This window comes from Odontesthes bonariensis, chromosome 24, assembly GCF_027942865.1.
Source record: "Odontesthes bonariensis isolate fOdoBon6 chromosome 24, fOdoBon6.hap1, whole genome shotgun sequence".
NCBI lineage: Eukaryota > Metazoa > Chordata > Actinopteri > Atheriniformes > Atherinopsidae > Odontesthes > Odontesthes bonariensis.
Genome location: NC_134529.1, coordinates 21,353,748 through 21,373,927, shown reverse-complemented (window position 1 = coordinate 21,373,927; position 20,180 = coordinate 21,353,748). Strand labels below are relative to the sequence as shown.

The 20,180-nt window shown below is 42.7% G+C and overlaps 1 protein-coding gene across 5 annotated transcripts in view; it reads right to left on the bottom strand.

The window, feature by feature from the left end:
• The window catches only part of nrxn3b (neurexin 3b), a 305,979-nt gene that overhangs the window by 29,583 nt on the left and 256,216 nt on the right, over positions 1-20,180 (bottom strand). For 4 of the 5 annotated variants that reach the window (XM_075459079.1, XM_075459081.1, XM_075459080.1 and 1 more), the window contains one exon: positions 11,600-11,771. In XM_075459079.1, coding sequence (XP_075315194.1) covers positions 11,600-11,771 — 172 coding nt within the window. Of the gene's footprint in view, positions 1-715; positions 806-11,599; positions 11,772-20,180 lie in introns of all 5 variants that reach the window. The other variant, XM_075459083.1, reaches the window with a different exon arrangement.

The window sequence follows — 20,180 nt, the reverse complement described above, 5'->3', positions numbered from 1 at the left end:
CCGTCTCAGAAAAAGAAAAGGGGGAGGAGAGTTTTTAAATCCTCATAAATGTATTAAACATAAACGAGGTGCTGAATTGATCATCTAAGTGATTGATGTTCACTGCTCGATCGGGGCACAGGGTGCACCTGGGTGGGTGCACTGTGACGCAGTGCTGTCAGAAAGGCTCCAATTATCTCTCCATCACCAAAAAAAAAACAGCTTTGGATTTTATTTTGTATGATAAGTGCTACTGAATGAATTACAGCGGAGAGGAGCACCTTCTGTTGGGAGAGTTTTTAGGAGGATATGCCTGCTGATGAGCTTGTGCTCAAACATTGCTGAGGATACGCGCCAAGGGAGTTGATCCTCCTCTCAAAACAATCATGGTGCTGTTGCTCATAGATAATGCCTCCTCCATGTCAATTTTGCTCAAAAAATTAGGAGCGCTTGATGTTTAACATCTCCTTGTTGCACTGGTTCTACTGGTTCTCTCTTCAGTCCCTTTAACTGGACACCATGATTCAACAATATTCAAAGATGGCGATGACAAAAAAAGGGAAAAGAAAAATATAGAGGGATGAACAGAAAAGAAACATAGAAATACGCTTTGTTTAACATGTTTTTAAGGGGTTTAAGGGATGGTTTTTCATTCTCAAAGGTTGAAAGGGAGCAAGCCAGTGACATGACAGAAAAGAATAAAGAAAAACATTCTAGAAGTTTGATAAAGATTTACCTTTCTCCTGAAGCCAATCTTCTACTGGCCGGGTATATTTGAACGGGATTTTCTTATTTGCCATTTGATAGCGCTCAATGTCGCTGTTGCCTTTAAAGTTTGACAGTTTGACAAACAGCTTGAAACAGTTGGCAACAGCAACAGACATCACACATTTATACAGTGGTTTATGATGAGGTTTATCTTCGTTTTAGAAAGATTTATAAAAAGCTTTAGCATTTTTAATTTCCAAGCACTTTAGTTGAATCTTTTTTTTTTTAAACTCATTATTTATACAGCACACTCCACAGCAAGATGTTACAAAGTATTCAGGAATTAAAAGCACAGCAGGCATAAACAGTGCGTCGAAAATCTGCAAGAAAAATACTTCACAATCTACATGATGTTATATAAAACAGAGTAAGAGAAGGACATCAAGTGGTTAACAAGGAAAATATGCACTAAATGCCTTCCTCTGAAGCAAATTGCTGGTAATATATGAGCACAAATTTTCCCACTGGACATCACCTGCTTTTACATTTCAAGGGCCAGCAAGTGATTTGCTGTTGTTGACAGTTATTTGGACGGAATAAGCTGTGCAGCGGGCTTGCAAGGAAAGGAGGGCAATGTTCGAGAGAGAAGCGGTAATTGTCAGTGCGGCAGACCCACTGCGGGTGAAGTCCCACTGTGACACAGATTTGAAGAGGACAATGCATACAAATGAGATCATTACTGACAAAGTGGGAACACCCCAGCTGCCACGTTCCCCTCTTCTTAGACCGTGGCTAACCGACCCAGGTATAAGGGAATTAAAGATAATAAACCTCATTTTACCGGCAATGCTGTGTGTGTACTTTGTATTTCTTCTGGCATGACACGGTTTCCCATTGTGTATGCGCCAGGGTGCAACGTTTTGTCTGACAAGCACAGACCCAGTCACTCTGAAAGGTGCTGCGAGTATGTCGGTGCTGAGGATAGAGACGTAAAAGTTTGTCTTCAAAGAAATTTTCAGGAACGGCAAGAGAGAGAGCGAAGCCTGTAAAAAATTATGAATGACGATATGACGTCAGTCAGCACCCAGGTGAGAAAGTTTTAAAGAGCAAAGAAGAAACGGGAATCTTTTAAGGTATAATACAAAGGGCAAGGCTTCATATCTGTGCAAATGTGCCCAGTATGGCTGCTGGGATTGCCTCTGTGGATTCAGCTGCCAAATGTCTGTGAGGAGTCACATGACTGCGGGTGTGACAGCACGGTTTCTGGCCATGTAGTGGTTCGGTTATTTGCCTTTAAATCAGACAACATAGTCTCATAAAACAACACTGTTTGGTCCTTCCTACGTTTCCTTTCCAGAGAAAAATACAGCAAGTGTTCAGTTCACACCCAACTGGGAAAAAAGTATAATTTGCGGCAGCAAAGGAGCTGAAAGACTGTGTCTGTTGTGTGCCAGCAGGTTAATCAGCTACTAGCAGGACTCCCTCCCCATTCCTTTGATTTCAGACAGGTTTCAGGTGGCAGCCAAATACACTCTCCTGTGGACAGGAGCCACCGAGGAAGGCGAGAGGTTTGTATGTGAAATCAGAGGGCAGTTGGGAAAGTTAGAATTCTCTGGGAAGGACTGGAGAGGAAGGATAGGCTGTATCTACAGACATTCTGTAATCTTATCTCCAGTTTATGCATTCGGCTGTTTTGTCCCAAAGCAGCCCCATGTTGTCGTTTAACTCAAGGAAAATCGTGTCTGAACCTGAGAGAAGAAGCTACAAACTTGAAGTGCTCTGCCAATGGCGTGGTCTCAGGTATAGCTCTTGCACTGTTGAAGGTGATTAATGAGGTGACAGCCCCCCTGTAATGAATAACACCACAAGCTAATTGTCCAACTAATGAGAAAAATCTCTATAGTTTGTCAATTTGATATTCAATTTCTAGAGGTGACTTGAGAATGAATCACCTTGCCAATAAAAGCACTATTGTTTATTACTAAATGAGTCTGGTTTTCATTTGTTTCAAAGCAGTGGTCAGATCATTCCTCAAAGATTTGTTTCCTCAATCTTTCAACTTGAAAAGGTCAAAGAGGAGAAGCGAGTGGAAAGATAACTGTAGCACTTTATGTGTTTGACACTTCCCAAGATTCAGTTTTGTGAGATCTCTTTTTTATTCTGTTTTAGAGTAATTTGACTATTCTACACACAAATTGTAAAGGTTTGACTTATTTTCACTTACTGTCTATGATAGTCAATATTAATCGAATCCTAAGCCGAGACAGACAAACTACGCTTTAAATGAGAAGAAAATTTGACTGGAAAGTGCCAGCAGAGAGAAGGTGTCATGGGATCTTTAAAGTCAGAGTAAATCAAATTCAGATTTAGTTTCTTAAAAAAAAAAAGAAAAATCGAAAAGCTGGTGGCTGAGACTATTAAACATAAACAACTTAAATTGTGGAGAAATAATGAGACAAAGGGTGATTAGAATAAATCTGTGAATTAAAGGGTTGAGCTAATGATCTTGCACCGCAGTTGTTACGGTTCTGTATATTCGCAGTAGCCTACTAAAGGTGTTATTAATGTTGCATCTAAGAGAACCAAAGTTAGAGGAGTTACTACAGTGAGTGGACTTGCAGTGTTTTATACAGAGCCATGGTGATAAAGAGTTGAGGATCACTGGCAACATCCGACTCATTTTTCACCTTGTAGTCTTGGAATCTTTCACAGAAGACAGTTCCGATTTAACAAATGCAACCCTGGACTAGCTGAACTGACTCTTTCTCAGCTCCTAGTGTGCTGCATGGGCCTAGACCTCAGGTGCATTGCAGAAGGAATGCCCGTCATGTCAACGTAGGTTGCATAATTCAGAATGTTAATTTGGTCCATAGCTGCACGGTGATCAAAATGTTCGATATCTGCGGTGTGCGTTTGTGAGGTAAAATGAACTCCGCTTTGTTTCCCTTGTTAGTTTAGTTTATTTAAGCTGGTCTGACATCTGTCAATCAGCAGACATTCCCCCAGCGATTCATATTCATTTCTGATTTACTCAGGCTTTAAAGACAAAATCTAATAAAAAAAAACACACCCACACAGGCCTGACGGTGCAGCCTTGCTAAATCCTCAGCTCTTATAAAGGAAAACAAGAGATTTGAAATAATATTTTTGGGCGTTTTCCTTTCTGTTCATACATGTAGATGAGATCACGGATAAAATACATTGTTAGTTGTTATTCCCATAGAGCACTGCTGCCATGCAACCTGCTGCAGCTGAACACATATCCAATCTTTCCACTCACAGTAAGTATTTTTTCTTATAAACATCCACTTGTGCTGAAGAACTTCCTGTTTATTCAGTGAGATACACTATCTCAGAATATTTCATGCATAATTTACACTTTCCTACATGTACATGCACAACTAAGCAGCTGAATACAAACCTTTTTTAATCCAGTAATAACCTATTTTCCCCACGTTTAATAAGAATGTATCTTCATGCCCTGCGATGAGCCTTCATCATTTCTTTTCCCCCAGCGACGGCAGCTATTCACTCAACACAAACACTGGCATGGCGACAGTCATCTGTTAGTTAGTTGCTTCATACTGCTTCAGTCTATTCAGTTTGTTTACTAGAATCATCTCACCAGGGCTCCATCACAGCGCCAGAGCTGAGAGCACATCTAAACTGAGAAAATGGCTACCGTGACAGGCTCCTGGCATCCTCTCTATTTGGGGGATGATGAGTGCATTTGATATAGTATGGCCCTGTCCAAAAAAAACCATCATTCCACAGCCCAAATCCAGAGCTAGACAATGCCGCCGCCGGTTATGAATATCCTGCACCACCCACCTCTTTGCAATCCACACCTGACTTTCATCTTTGCTTCCCCTCCTTTCTTGGGTCGTTCATTTCCATTCTCTCCATTCCTCTTCAGCTCACCGTCCCTCCACTGATATTCTGCTCCTTCATTTGCTCCCTGCTATTCTCCCTCTCTCCATCTCAGTAATCAGCCCACTGCTCTCTTCTCGGGCAGCTCAGACCTCCTCAGCCACAGACGCAATTCTGCTGCCATTTATCTGCTTTTCACTCATTCCCCTTCCCATTTCCCCTCAGCTCTACCCATCAGTTTGTCAACTCTTTTCTGTCTTCCACTTCCAATAAAGCTTGTATTTCCTCAGCAGGTGCATCCATGTGCCTCTGTTTCTCCTGCTCGCTCTCCCCTGATCTTCACTCCACTCTCTTGCAGACATCAGAGAAAGCCAGAGAGTAAATTCATCATTTATCAGGTCGCTCTGAAATTTAAAGTGTTGAAAGGATCAATTTGACTGGCGGCTTGTATCCTTAGCTTAGTCTGAGTTTTGAGAGTGAAGGAGATGCTCTACGTCTCAGATAGGGCTAAAAATCTTTGGCTTCGGGACGCATTCTGAGGAACAGTTTTTTTCCCTGCATCTCAAGACAAAGACTGTCAGACATTCTGAAGCCATGCTACTCGTTATGTCTGTTGCAGGTTGTGTGCCTCAGAGCACGGATGAAAGTCCCGGTATGTCTGAAACCATATGTGTTTGAAAATGAACACAAGGCTGTTCTCGCCATGACCGACCCTCTCAAACACATCACAAATGATGGAACACACACAGACAGACTTTCCCTCAGGCACCAACAGAGTAGTTCGGCTTAATGGTCATTCATCTGAGACAACGCCTGAACCATAGCCAGCTCAAGGCAAAGGGTGATGTGCAATTTCTGCCTGACTCGGCCTCGTAATTCTTTGAATCCAAGATTCCAACTCGCACAAAAAAAGATCATGTAATCAAAGAGAACAGGCATTCAGAATGTTATATAAGGAAACTGAAGCCCTCTCGAACAAAGGCAAGCCCCTGCAGTAATGTGGGCTGTCACACAAGTACACAGAATTGGACGAGAGACGCAAAGCCGTGATGAGCGGTGACTGGAAGAGGAGGAGAAACACGGATAAAAAGGAATCTGAGGATGGGGAAAGAATTGAGATCTGAGAGGGCACTGTTTGAGGGGGAGAATAATTAAAGAAAGGAAGAGACAAAGCAGTCAACACACACATACACACACACACACACACACACACACACACACAAATCTAACGCCTACACGCAAAAACATGTAAGCTGCAGAAGCCTGATGAAAATGTTCCTGTATGGGATCAGTGTGGGTATATTGTTTATAAGAACGGCACTGTGAAGTCTTATTTATCAATATGAACAGCATTAAAGTGCTCTATTTTTATTTTTGTGAACCAGCTTTGTGAGAAACCGCTTCGGCGCAAAGACTAATACAGTCTTGATATCTAGTGGGTTTGACATTAAGGTCCTAGAACTTAATCTCTTGTCATCCGTTCACTTCATCGTCTCCTTTGTACTTCGAATTGTCAATAAATGCAAAGCAGAGACTGTAAAGGCAATTACAGGGCAGCTCTCGTTTGTAGTGCGCCGCAGTTTTCTGTCAGCTTCGGTAACAGCGACCTCGAAGTAATCGCCGAGATGGGTTGGCAGCCGAATTACGAGAAATTCAGCCTGTGCAACAAAACGTAGTTCGGCAATCAGATGTAAACAAAGCCAACAGTTATATTTGATATAAGTGATCCAGTCAGACTGTCAGTAGCTGCTGTCAGAATCCGCTGCTTCTGTTTCTTCATAACACCTGGGGCAAACTGCTGATTATCAGATGCATACACATGTTAGACATTCCCTAACCATCTTATTAAGTACACGGATAAAATCCGAGGCACACCAATGCGGCTTCTCCTTTATCTCTCTCTGCATATATCAATCTCATCTGGATACTTCTGTTAAAGCTGTCAGAAAGGGTTTCGCGAGCTACAACCTCGACTGTGAATACATTGAATACCTTTTATTTCATAGTGTTGTTAAAAAAAATAACATTCATAAGAATTGTGAAAGAATACCTGACATTTTAGAATTGTATCTCATGAAGTGGCCATTTCTTACAGCTTGATATGATGACGGAATACTCAAAAATAACAGTTGCTTTGCTACATTAGTGTTCTCAGCACCTTAGCATTTTGGCTGAAAAGCGAGCCGTACACCTTCCTTAAGTTTTGCATTAGTCAAATTATATATATATATATATATATATATTTCTAACCCATCTACACACTGTGACATCATCTTCTTAGTGTATGATCACAGACTGCCCTGCACCTGGGAATGACTGCTGCTCAGACATTGTGTATTTTCTGACCTGAGGTCCGCCTCTCTGCACTTGGCACTGGGACTAATTAATCCTTGTCATTTTTTTTTTCAAACTGTCTGAGAGGCTTTTCTTTTTTTCCCTTCATGCTTTTGTCTCGAGTCGCTCCGCGTGTTTTTAAATCTTCTTTAAATTAATTTACCAAAATGAAAGCTGCCAAACCTGTCGAAAGTAAGCACCCACGGAATCTCAGTGATAATATTCTATCGCACTCAGTTGACAACCTCAGTTAAAAAAACATCATCTGACAAATGACACCGTGTCATTTTTTTCCTATTCAATAAAAAACTAAATAAAGAAGCAGTGTCTCAGAAACGAAGTCCATTCCAGGTTTCAGGAGCTTGTAGGACCACTTTTAAAAGCCATAACTTGCAGTAATTGTTATTCCGTAGAAAACTCGAGAATATTTTGACTCAATGGCAACAACATGACCGCAAAATATAAGCCTAAATCATTAACCCTCCAACGTTTCCAAATAAAGCCAAACTCTTTGTGAACTTTTACATTTAACATGCTGACTGAGGCCTGCAGAGTCTGAGATGTAGCTCTTGGGGTTTTGACCTTGGGGTGAACTTGCTCAGGTGTCCATTCATGGAAAGAATGGAGACTGTCTTGAATGTTTTGTCCACTTGTGAATAATCTTTCTCTGTGTAGAAATGAAGGTCTCTAAATAATTTGAAAATGGCCTTATAACCCCTTCCTGATTGTTGGGCAGCAACGATTGCTTCTCCAAGATGATTGCTGATGTCTTTCCTCCTTGGCATCGTGTTAACACACACCTGAATGCTTCGGACCAACAAAAGATGATATTATAGAATTATATCTACTTAGCAGCACCTCGCTGCTACTTACCCTATATGGAAGCAGTGAGGTTGTACTCATTGGACTTATTTTTTGCTAAATAAATAATGACACAGTGTCATATGTCCTGCGTAGTTGTTCATCTGGGATTGCATTTAACTCATTTTAAAACCTGCTAAAGACCAGATGAAGTTTTTATTAAGTCATGATACGTCGAACCTTTGAATTGAAAGAGGTTGTATTTTCTGATTTCTAACATGACCCTATAGATCAGGGGTCGGCAACCTTTAACACTCAAAGAGCCATTTGGACCCAGTTTCCACCGGGAGCCGGAAATACTTTTTGATCTAAAATCTACTATAATGTGTTTTTACCTTTACGCTTTGCGTAAACAACTATAAACTTTGTTGCTTACGAAATCCATGAAGTGCTACAGAGATAAAAATTTTATTTTATTTATATAATGAACACATTTTGAACTCTAAGAACTCTAAAAAATATAATAAAATAAAATTAAAAAAACACGCCGAGTTGAAGGTCTCTTTCTCACCACAAATTAGGCATACTGGCAAGCCACTCTCGTCAGAGGTAAATGCAAATTAATCTGCCCAGGCATCATTAAATGTTCTATTTTTCTTCAGATATTTTTCTTTTCTTACATTTCTCCATACTTGGCCTGCCTGGGGTTGAAAGTCTCGACAAATGCACAGCGTCTTGGCGGGCATATACCGGCTATACCGGCGAGAGAGTGACGCATATTTTGAGCGATGAAAAATAATAAAATATTATTTTATTTTAATATTTCAAGATCACAATAATCTTCCAATTTAGAACTACAATAAAAAAGACTAACTAACACAAATAAAATACACTTCAATTGGATACTTCCCAATCCTTTCATAAGGATGATCCAGATTGCAGACCCCTGGTATAGATTGGGGTTCACTCGCTGTCATTTTAGTAATATTGCTACAGACCGCGGATTGCCCAAAGTCAGTACTTGTATACTGATCACTATGTTACTAACATTGTTAAATCTAATAAAATAATGCAAAAGGTGTTCGGATAAATCCAAAAACTAGAACAACAATTTAAAAAGGAGGTGTTTGACCAATGAGCCCAGAAACTGTGGAGGGTTGAAACGCACATAGCCGAGTAAATAACCTCCAGGGAAAGTTTCTCCTCATTTCTGGATAGTTTGGCGGGGGTAACTTTTCAAAGATCATCACTAATATGTCCAATTTACATGCTTCGGGCTACTCTGCAAGCAGCTCCGACTGTCTGGCACGTTACCAACACCTTTGTCCTCAACTCTTCTCTGTAAGGGAGAGAGGCCGTGCTCGGATCCGGTAACTGTCACTGAACAGCCCTTGGGTTAAGTGTTGGAGTGTGAAAAAGCAGTCGATAAGTCTGGACCCTAACATGTAATCACTCACGAGATGACAACGTCTTTACAAGACAGGGAGGCAGAAAAATAAATAAATCACTGTTGAATTACTATCACCGTGAAAGAGAGATTACCATGCTTTCGATCCCCGCCCCTCGAGTTTGTGACGTGGTCGGAGAGGGGAACAAAACTGAGTTGCATCATTAACGGCCAGTGATTTCTGAGTGAGCTCTGGCTTTGGATCCCAGATACTGACATATGGAACAATAGAACTTGAGCACAGGAGTGTTTGTGCACGGGAGATAATTATGATAGCCAAGACTATACTGAGTATGACTGTGCAATAATGACATTACAATGTCTTAAAAATTCAATTCCCTCTGTGTGGCTGTCAGTGTGCACATGATGGAGATGTCACCTTTGTGCATGGAATGGAGTTTCCTCAGTTTTTTGCAGCATTACTGTGGCTGAAACGCAGTTACGAAACCAGTCTCATGTCATCTGGTCAACAAATAAGCGAAGGACGGCCGAAGGCAAAAAAGAAAGCCAGAGACAGAAGAGATTAACGTCACCTGCGCTGGCAATGAACCCAACCACAACAGAGAGCCAAGAAGACGCCAGGAGAGGATGCCGCCCTGTCGTCGGCGAAGGCTCGCAACTGGGAGCGCGCAGAGGGGCCTCTGGGGACGAAGGGCTAACAAGTGACTCGTGAATCAACTCCTGTTTGTTTGCTCCTTGCGATTAGGTAGCATATCCTCTTTCTTTATTTAGTTTGGGGGTGCACCTTCCAGTCTTCATGTTTCAGTTCAGGTTGGTGCCATAGCTCGTAAGGGGACAATATTTCTTATTCAGCACTGTGTGTTTGCCACTGGCCTCCCACAGTATGACACCAGCGATATGAACATCATAGTATCTTATGCCATTCTGGCTCTTCTGGCAGCCACTTTGTGCATGAATAGTTGCCCTGTGTGCTCTGTTTGAATAAGTGGAATTAAAGAAAGTGAAAAAGGAAACAATGTGGTTTCTCCTAAGCTGGTTGAAGAACAGAAGTCAAACTCATGGAGCGCCAACTTCATTTAATGGACTGTTAAGTAGAAGCAGGAAAGGCTTTCTCCTTCCTTCCCCGCTCTCACTCTTTCACCTTGCTAGCTAAGCAGCACATATCTGCTGCAAATGAGGAGAGTGCCTGAGCCTCCAAATGGAGCGGGCTCTGTTTGATGACCCTATTTATATTCTGCTGTTGTGCTGCTTCTGCTGACCTGGGAATGAGAGATACAGGCAGGCAGAAGCTTTATCTGGCTAACAGGCCACCCCCCCCCGGCCTCTGTCTCTATCCCCTCCTTGCTTGCCCACCGACCGAATGCCTCTTGGTGCCTTTGAATCCTTTTGCAGAAACTGGCCAGATGTTGCGAGACAAAGGCTTTAAGCTCAGAGAGCTCCTCTACTGTGGAGTCAGGTGTGATGTTGTGAAAGGCCAGATCTTTTCTGAGGCACAGGCAGATATTTGACTCAGTTGTTTTTAGATCGACTGTTTTTCGCAGTGCCCTGTGCGTGCATAAATAGATGGTGTCCAGTGGTTCTAAAAGGATACTTTAACTTTACTCTTACAGTGCTGTGCTTAAGTCCTGAGCCACCCCTCATTCATTTTCACATTGCCATGAAAATGGGAAATAGATGCAACAATTTACTGAAATATGTCAACATAAATGGAAATACAGTGTATCAAGCAAAAGCAGCTTCTACACTTGCAATGACTTTGAAAGTAAATATTTGGTCTGATCCCCTTTATTCTTCAATATTCAGCCTTAACCCTGTTAGACAAGCTTTTTGTCATTTATGTAGGCAGTCTTCAGGAATAGTTCTCCAGGCTTCTTGAAGGACATCCCAAAGCTTGTCTTTGGATGTCGGCTGCCTTTTGTTCCGTTCACTGTCAAGATGATCCCCCACTGCTTCAACAATGTCGAGGTCCGGGCTCTGGGGAGGATTCATCCCTCCAGGAGGCTTTAGCGAACAGTGGAAGGATCATCTGAAGGGCCAGATGCCTGTCTCAGATTCTGTCAGCGTTTGCTGGATTTTACTCCGCATTTTGCTCCTATTTCTGAAAGACATCACTTCAGACACCTTTGTGTGCAGTCCAGTAGCTTTCATGTGTCTTCGCAACAGGCTGCTCATAACAAAGTGCTTATACTTTGTTACTTGCACAAAGTTGCCTGGTCGAACGATTAATTGGCTAGTTTCTTAACAAACAAAAAGAAAACCATTCTTCTGAAAATGGTCAGGTGTAAGGACCGAACTGTTAAAAAGCAGCCAACATCCAAAGAAAAACTTTCTAAACACCCTCAGAAAATCTGGAAAGCTACTGCTCAGGACCTCTTCTAAGAAAATCTGTGTCCATGGAAACAACAATTAAAGAAATTAGGGGTGGCTCATGACTCTTGCAAAAAACTGTATGCTGTACAAAGGATTCATGCGACATAGGATCATTGACATGGGCAGTACCTGTGGGAAAATGCTCATTGATTGGCCAGTTGTCCACCTGCAAGGTTGCGTTGCCCCCATTCCTGGTGAATCGCACCAAATGGTATTTGCCGTCATTTACTGCGGTGCTCGTCTCCCTAACACTGATATCCACCGTCCCGATGTTGAATGTCACTCCCACTTTGCCTTGTTCCTGTAGAAAACACAAAGAAGACAAAGTGTGGGAAACAGTTGGTGGGAGCGCTCCATCTTGGCAAGCAGTATTTAAATGGACTTCAGAATGCAACCGACCGAGTCCCATCAAATGTGCCACAACTATCGAGGCTAATTCAATACAGACTTTTGACCTGCTCCTGTACAATGTCTGCACCTCCATGTTTCGCCGTGCGGTAATGAATTAATTATACAATAAACTAACGATAAAAAGTTCAATGAATCTGCTCGGATGAATGCCCTCGGCTGGTGCCAGAGGTGAACTACTCAGAGAACCTGAGGATGCTCGAGCGCAACGCTTCATTATACAACTGTAATGTGATGAAAATAGGCTACCAGCAGAGATTGTAATGATGAGTAATGCTCCCTACAGCCTGTCACTTTGAAACTGGCAGGACAGATGCCTTTTTCTGCTGCGCTCCTTACAAACACAATGATTACCATATGTTTTGCTTAGCTCCTGATGCTAAACCAGCTACGCCATCTCCATAAATCGCGACGGCTTCCCGAACCGTTTTCTGACTCCTCTCCCTTCGACCCCACATATTTTCACGAGTTGTCGGCATGTTTTATTGCCACAGTGGCCGTATTCACGGCCGTGTAGGCGTTAAAAGCGGAGGCAGGACTTGAGTGAGTGAGGATGAGGACGAGCTGTGTTTTCTGTGTCATTTGTTTTAATCCCCCACAGGGAATCTCTCATTGTAATTACTTTCTTTAGTAGCCCGGAGCAGTGGGACCATTTCTCATAACAAAACCAAAATTAGAATGGTTTGCACGGGAGGCAGACATATATAGTTAATTGATCAGCTGAGGCGTAAGCCCTGCATGGGTGACTGTTAATATACAGACTCAGATAATAATGGGTAGTACTTAACTTTACTCAGCATGAATACATTGCAAGATTGGTACAACATCCTCTTAATACCTTCGAAGAGTTCTTAATAAGGCCAGCTAATACCTAACACAGTTGTTCAGGCTGCATTCTCAAATATACTCCACAGCAGACCAAAAAACATTAAAATGCAATAAAACCAGATTATGTTAGCAAGTTACAGTTTACAGGACTAAAAGACTCGTCTTAGAACGTTTTTCTCAGTGTATTTCTGCTGAGTCAGTTCATTCATTTTTTTGCTATGTACACCGAAAACTAAAAGAAATCCATATGAGTTCACATTTCAAACTTTTAAATCAAGTTTGCGCCGACACTTAGAAAACAAGAGCACCTGGAAGAACTCTTTTCATTTTTCTAAATTAGAATTTGTGTTTCTAAGCATTTTTTTTTTTATAAGCACAAGGGAGGCAAGAGTATATTCTTGTCTTGATTTAAGGTACAAGTACATCCTTCTGAGATAATATATTTCCAGTTTCAAGAGGGTAGAAAAATCCACCAGCACACAGCACAATGTAAACCCTGCAATGACTGTTCACACTCTCATGTAGATTCCCTTACAAGCTCTTTTAACTGCCTCGGCGGTCTAAAGACCTGCTCTTGCTCGTACTTACACTTAAAGCATGCTTTGTCTCTTCAGAAAAAGAGAACCAGAATAGCATTACGGTGTACTTGAGAGCATAATGCGAGGAGAGACAGAGCAGCTCTCTTCTGAAACAATCTCCAGCTCAGCTAATAATGGAAATGGAATGTTCCCGAAGACAAGAGAAAGCCATCTCCTGAAAGCTGAGGTAGCGCCCGGACGGGGAGTCAAGACAAGAATATCTGAAGGCACAACTTAATGTCTCTGTCAGAGAGGCTGTGAATGGACTCTTAATAGAAGTAGTTGTCATTAAAACTCAGAGCCGCGCACGAATGCGTGTAATAAAAGAGATTGGGCACATGTGTGCAGCAAAACACACATGATCCACACAGATGAACGAGATAGTCAGAACATGTTGATGTGGCATGGTGCTGCTCTGTGTGTGCGCTGTACTGTGGAGAATACTACTTAAAGATCTTTCCTGACTAATGACCAGACCTTTTCCCGGTATGAAAAAAAAACATGTCTGACAGCTGGAGTGCGTTTAAAGCACAGGCAGACATCGCCGGTGACCTTCAGAGGCTGTGGCAGCCACAGGCTCTCCTGTGTAGCCGCATCAAAGCCACATCACCGACCCACTAATGCCTACAAACAAAGACAGATCGTCGACCCTTCCTGACCCTTTTACAAACAAACAACAAATTGCAACAACTGTACACGTTTGGAACTGTTGCTGAGCGCCTCCAGGCAGTGTGTGTGTGTGTGTGTGTGCCGGCTTTCTCTGCGATGGCACACCTCCACCTCATTCCATCCTCCTTTCCTCCGCGCTACTCTTGTTGTCCGGCTACCCTCCTGCCTCTGCCGCCCACCTGCCCGCCTGCCCACCCCAGCACTGCAGCAATGTTTGAGTGACAGATCCAATTACGTTTTTTATTGGCCTGTCGCTCGCGAGGCGGGAAGGCACTTCATTGTCTCCTGAGCAAAGGGGAAAAACGGCTATTGTTCTCTTAGTGGGAAAGATGATGGCCGCTGTTCAAGCTGTAAACAAATGATGCGCGCAGAATGGCTTCTAAACGCACACACGCTCGGGTCCTAACAGACACACAGGCACACAGTCAGAACCTGTGCCCTTGCACTTGAGAATGTTAGTTTCTTTAGTGTCATACGGCTTAAACAAATTACAGAATTGCCTCTACTGACTAAATTGCAAACACCCCATACATGAGATCACAGTCATTTCCTGGGATGATGTGCTAATTCTCTTTTTTACAGCCTAAAGCGCTCCCGCACTATTTATTTAGACTGTTTCCTGGCTTTAGATGGAGAAACACATCATGCCAACAGTGTGAGCGTATGTCGTTTAAGTGTACGTACACTCTGTGTGGGTGTGTTGTATCCATGCTCTGTGTAACTAAGACTGATAAATGTAATTTCAACCCTCCCTCTTCCTTTGCTGTGAGCAAGCCTGGGCTTGGCACGAGGAGCTCCAGCATTCCCACGTGCCCCGGCGCACGCTGACATCAGTAATCAGGCCCGCCGCAATCCAATTCAGGGCCGATCAATGCCTCCAACACATGGAGTGCCGCGGGCAGAGCGAATGAGAGAGCATCACTCAAAGCAGTGGTGGGCGATCCTGCAGACAGCCATGGCGGCCCTCAGCAGACAGCTGCTGCACAAGAGGACGAGATGATCACAATATACCCCCATCCCCAGCTCGCTGAAGGGTCATTCTGTTAAGCCACAGGCCCTGGACGGATAAATACATCTGACAGCCTTTTTATGGAGGTGAGATGGGTTTAATAAGCATGTTCAGACAAAAGAAAAGAAAAAAAACACCAGATAAATACAGGACAAATAAACTGATTAATATTTGTAACATGTGCCAGATATCTTCAACAAAAAGATGTGGATCGAAAGCGCTTTAAGGTCAGACAATGTTATTAAAGTGGGAGTTTTTCCCTCCACAAAAGGTATTACATTCCAATCAAACCTTGATTGAAATCTGGTATGGCCAGAGAGTAGTTGTAGTGGGATGACTCCAGTGAATCTATATTAAGGCTCAGTTGGGAGAGAGGAAGATCCTGTATCAAGAATGTGAACATGTCCCAGGGTGGGAGTTTGGGTTACATATCCCCCCCTTTCATCTAACATCAGCGCTCAAGTTAGCTTCTGCGGTCAGGGGCCATCAAAACTGGATCACTGAAGCAGTGGAAGCAGAATCAATAGAGTGCAGAAGCTAGGACAATGTGAGACGCACTGGATTGATGCACCTGGCCTTCATGGTGCCAAAGCCATTTATCCTAAGTAATTGACAGAGATAACTCAAAGACGTCAGAGTGATTTGTAGCTGTCTGTTCCAGTGTGCATCAAGCTCTACAGTCAGAAAATATGCTAGGATGTAAGAGGCTTTTAAGGGGGGTTTGTTTGTTGTGCTAGCCTTTAGTGCTACCCTCTTCCTCATGCACAGAATGTACTGAAAACTCGATGGGCCTTGGGCTCCGCGAGAGCCCGGCGTATTTGTCAAGGACTTGAAGACGCTATTGAAACTGAAATCGGTAATTTCAGACAGAATCACGACCCGAGATCGAATAGATCATGTCCACAAAGCCAATATTCAACATATACAACCAAACAGGTCTGGAAAAAAATAAATCAAAATCCTTCAGAGGCCGTTGCCGTGGTGACACTGAAATTTCAAAACAGATAAAAAAGAAAACACATCACCTCCAAAGGTATGAAAATTCTGCTGATTCCTTCACCAAAGCAAGCTTTGGAGAGGAAGAGGGAAGTGATGGGAGTGGTTTGGATCTGTGTCTGCTCATGTGCTTGCCTGCCAGCAACATCACATGGAAACTACCTCATTCAGTTTCATGAAAGACGGTGGATAGATGCAAGGAGGAACCCGTTCGCATTCGACACACAGCTAGATCTCTTTCCCTCAAACTAAAGTACGCTTTTAGAAATATCCTTCCAGTTTCATCCCATGTTTCAGAGAGCTCTGGTTACTATCCGGTTTGATGAATGCAACCTAAATGTAACCGAATAAGACCGAAAGAAACTCGGTCCATCCGTCTGCTAAACTATCCAAACCTGCCACCGGGCAGGAGGCGGGATAAACCCGGGACGGGCTGCCTGTCCATCACAGGTCCGCATGGGAATACTTTATATTCATGTTATCTTCAACAATTACGTTGAAAAAAACTCAAATGGATTGATCCAATAAACATGTACTGTCTGTATGCAGAGTCTGACATGTGGTATCTTATTCTTATGTTCTACTGAGTTCCATTGGTGCCTTAAAAGAGACCAAATTTCAGCGCAGTAGTTTATTTTTAGTCAGTCTCACATGGACGGTTTAATTAGCCAGCAGGACAACAAATGAGGATTAATGCAGCACTGAAAACAGACAAAACAAACACACTATTTGACTAACAACAGTTAAAAACAGCAGGGCTGTGCCCTGCTGTTGGAGGAAATAACGGAACATTTTTCTGACCTATTTTTGGAGCGCACACTAAAATAAATGAAAACAAAGCAATGGATGCGCGTTTTATGAGGTCCTTTGAAAAAGTGTCTCATATTGTTTTATCTCACGACAGGACAACAGGAAAACAAGCGGCCCTATTTCATTTCGTTATTAGCTCGTGTTTCTGTCATTTCTCATGATGAACGAGATGACCGTTTTAATCTAATTAAGCACTTATAGCTCATCGGAAATGATATGGTTTCACTGGTTCTCCATTAAAGGGACGCAAAGCCTTAAATTAGACAGAAAGGGGGGGGAGATGGATATTTTACTGGGATAAATTAAGTGCAGCGTCAGGACAGGACGTGAAAGCGCTCACAGCAGTGAAGCATACAAAGTGCTGCTGACATGTTATAAACACAAAAAGGCACTCATTTTGGAAAGATATATCCTACCGTGGGGCTGAATAAAACACCGCAGACACGGTTTTACTTTCTCACATTAAAAGCAGACTTCCTGGCTTTGTGTAGTGACACCGCTAATGCACTATTCACATAAACATGTCAGTGAAAACTGAATGTTCATAAATCATTAAATGGCTCACATGTTCATTCGGATGTTCATAATCAGCTGCAGAGCTGTTGTGAGAGGCCGTGTGGGAGGATACAAGGCACAGAGGCCAGCATGCCTCTGAAATATTGATCACACCTAAAAGAAGCCACAGTTCCAGCAGAGGCTGTGTTTCACACCTGAGAGGGTCAGGAATGGCTTCATCGAGTGGACAGGAACTCGCTTTACTTACTGCCAGTGTGATTGCCGAGCTAATACCGGTGAGTCCATTAGCCAGTTGGTTAATGCCCGGGTGTGCCAGCTAGAGTTAGTCCACACCATCAGAGCAAGAGTCATTGTATTTTCAAGCCAAACACAGGCAGCGGCGTCGCTGGGGTAGGAACTGCCTTTGACTCTGCGTTCAGGCTCAATGTCAAACTCGGAGCCTTGCCGTTTGATCCGCTGCCGCAGAATATGAATCGTGCAGGGTCAGCCTTATCAATTATTTACGCGCACTCTTTCTCTATTTCCTGTTTGTCCGCTCCTGTGGCTGTAACTTGCCCTGACACTAATGGCGGACGGCCTGGTGAAAACATTTATCAATGTTACCGCAGGGTCCTCTTCAGCTCTATACTATCACTTTCAGCCTTTTGGAACTTAGAATACTGACGGTGCACTGATCCTAATCATCACTGCCATACTTTACGGCATGAGTCTGGGCGCCATTGTCTGAGTGAAGTGGCTGCCCCTGAAAGAACCTCTGGCTTCTGCATCTTGTGCTATCAATGCATTTATAGCCTCCTATAAAAAACAGCACACAGCCTCCCTCCCCTTTTTAGGCATAAGGAAAGTTCTATTTTTTTCCTCAACTTTATGCCCTTTCTTTGTTTAAACCAACTGGCACAATCCAAACTTTGAAAAATTCAAAGATGTATGGAGAATGTCCTCCTCCCAAGAACAAGCCAGCAGAATTACCTTCCAAGAATATGCGACCCCTAGTGGTGGTGAGAGGAACTGTATTTGAAGATTCAGAAGCATTAAAGTGGTGTAATTCTTACCTGAGATGGGTTTTTCTAACCCGTACCAGGTAATCTTATTGCCTAAACCCTACCAGGAAGTGACAATTTTTTTTTGTAAAGTGTTGTTTTATTGACCGAACATAACCCGGAAGTGAAAAAAACTGTCATCACATCTTGAGGTCTAACCCACGTCCTGTGACTGAAAGTGCTGCACCTAACTGTCCACCCTGCTCTTCTTTCTTAAGAGAACTTTGTGCCCTTCGAAAGTAAACACTCAAAGAAGACATTTGCTCTGATGTGAAAATGCTCATCTGTGTCATATTTCCCTCCTGATGCCTGTAGAGGTTATGGTTTAGTTGATGACCCTTATAGATTCAATTTAAATGTGAATAAATTAACTCGGATTGTTTTGTTTGGATGGATTTGTTGGTTTCTGAGATGTTTGAAAGGCTGCAGGTTCAGGCTCAGGCTCAGGTTCCGCTACTGCTTTGTTGCTTTGTTTTGGTGTGAGTTGTTGCAGCTTAAAGTAGTTTCATAATGTTCCAAATGACTCCTTTAAGCACTCTGAAGTAATGTATCATACACAGTATTTTTCAGTATTTGACAGTTCAGTTTGAGAGTTCCTGGTTTGAATCCCACCTGGAGCTTCCTCCCACTGTCCAAAAACATGCATGTTTGGTTAAATGGTGATTCTAAATTGTGCCTAGGAGAGAGTGTGAGTGTGCATGGTGGTTTGTCTCTGTGTGGCCCTGTGATGAACTGGCAACCTGTCATGGGCGTACCTCGCCCCCCCTGCCCAATGGCAGCTGGCATAGGCTCCAGCCTCCCCATGACCCTGAATTAGATTAAGCAGGTATAGAAAATGAATGGATGGATTTGTAACTATTAAAAAGCATCTTCCCTCAGGCCATCACGATGGTGAACCTCTGAGCTTTGTTTCTTTTTTTTTTTATTCTTGGGCCAATATTTCTTTTCGTAGTCATCTACTCTGTAATCCTAACTAGTCTTTTACAAATGAGCCGTTTGAACACTAAATCTTGCTGCTGAAATAATTTCAGAAACGTGGGTTTCTATTTTTAAACAGAGTGAGAAAATCAGACGATGGAATCATTATTCATTATAGAGCGGGTATGGCTCAGTAGGTGGAATGAGAATACTCCAACCGGGTGGCTGGAGTGGCGCAGTATTCAGTTTCTCTATGTCCTGAAGTGTCCCCGGAAAATACACTGAATACCATATTGCCGTCATTATTCTCCCACATGTGTGAATGTAAAGAAAAAGCAATGGATTTACAGTATAGAAAGCAAACATGCACAAAGAAGCTTATGTTTATGTAAATGGGGGAGAACTACTTAAATTGCTTCATAGAACCTACACAAGGTCAGTAGGTAAGATATAAGTGCAGACCATTAGTTTAATATCCAAAAGTATCTGTTGTTCTACATGCATACAATTGTCGATCTTTGACTATATAACCATAATGTCATTCCAGATTGCTAATGGAGAAAACACCATTAAAAAACAGGTCCACTTGGTGAGTTATGAGTGTCGTTCCATCTCTGTTTATGTTCAGAATTCAACACAGTCGAGGTAATTGCGATCCATACTGCATGAGTACAGGCTTGCCAAACCACAGAAGCGTGTTAAAACGTAAGCCGTTAATTGTTTTCGGCCTGACCTGCTGCTCCACTACTTCATCTGCACCATTACAACGCAGCGCGACCGGAAACAGGTAACCAAGCAGTATGCAGAGTCTCAACGTTGCCATGGCCACATTAACAGTCTGCTCGGACTGATGTTTTTTTTACGGAAGCTGTGAAGAGGATGTTTGTTATCGACGTGTGTGACTGCATTTACTTACAGTGGCATCATTTAAGGGAAAA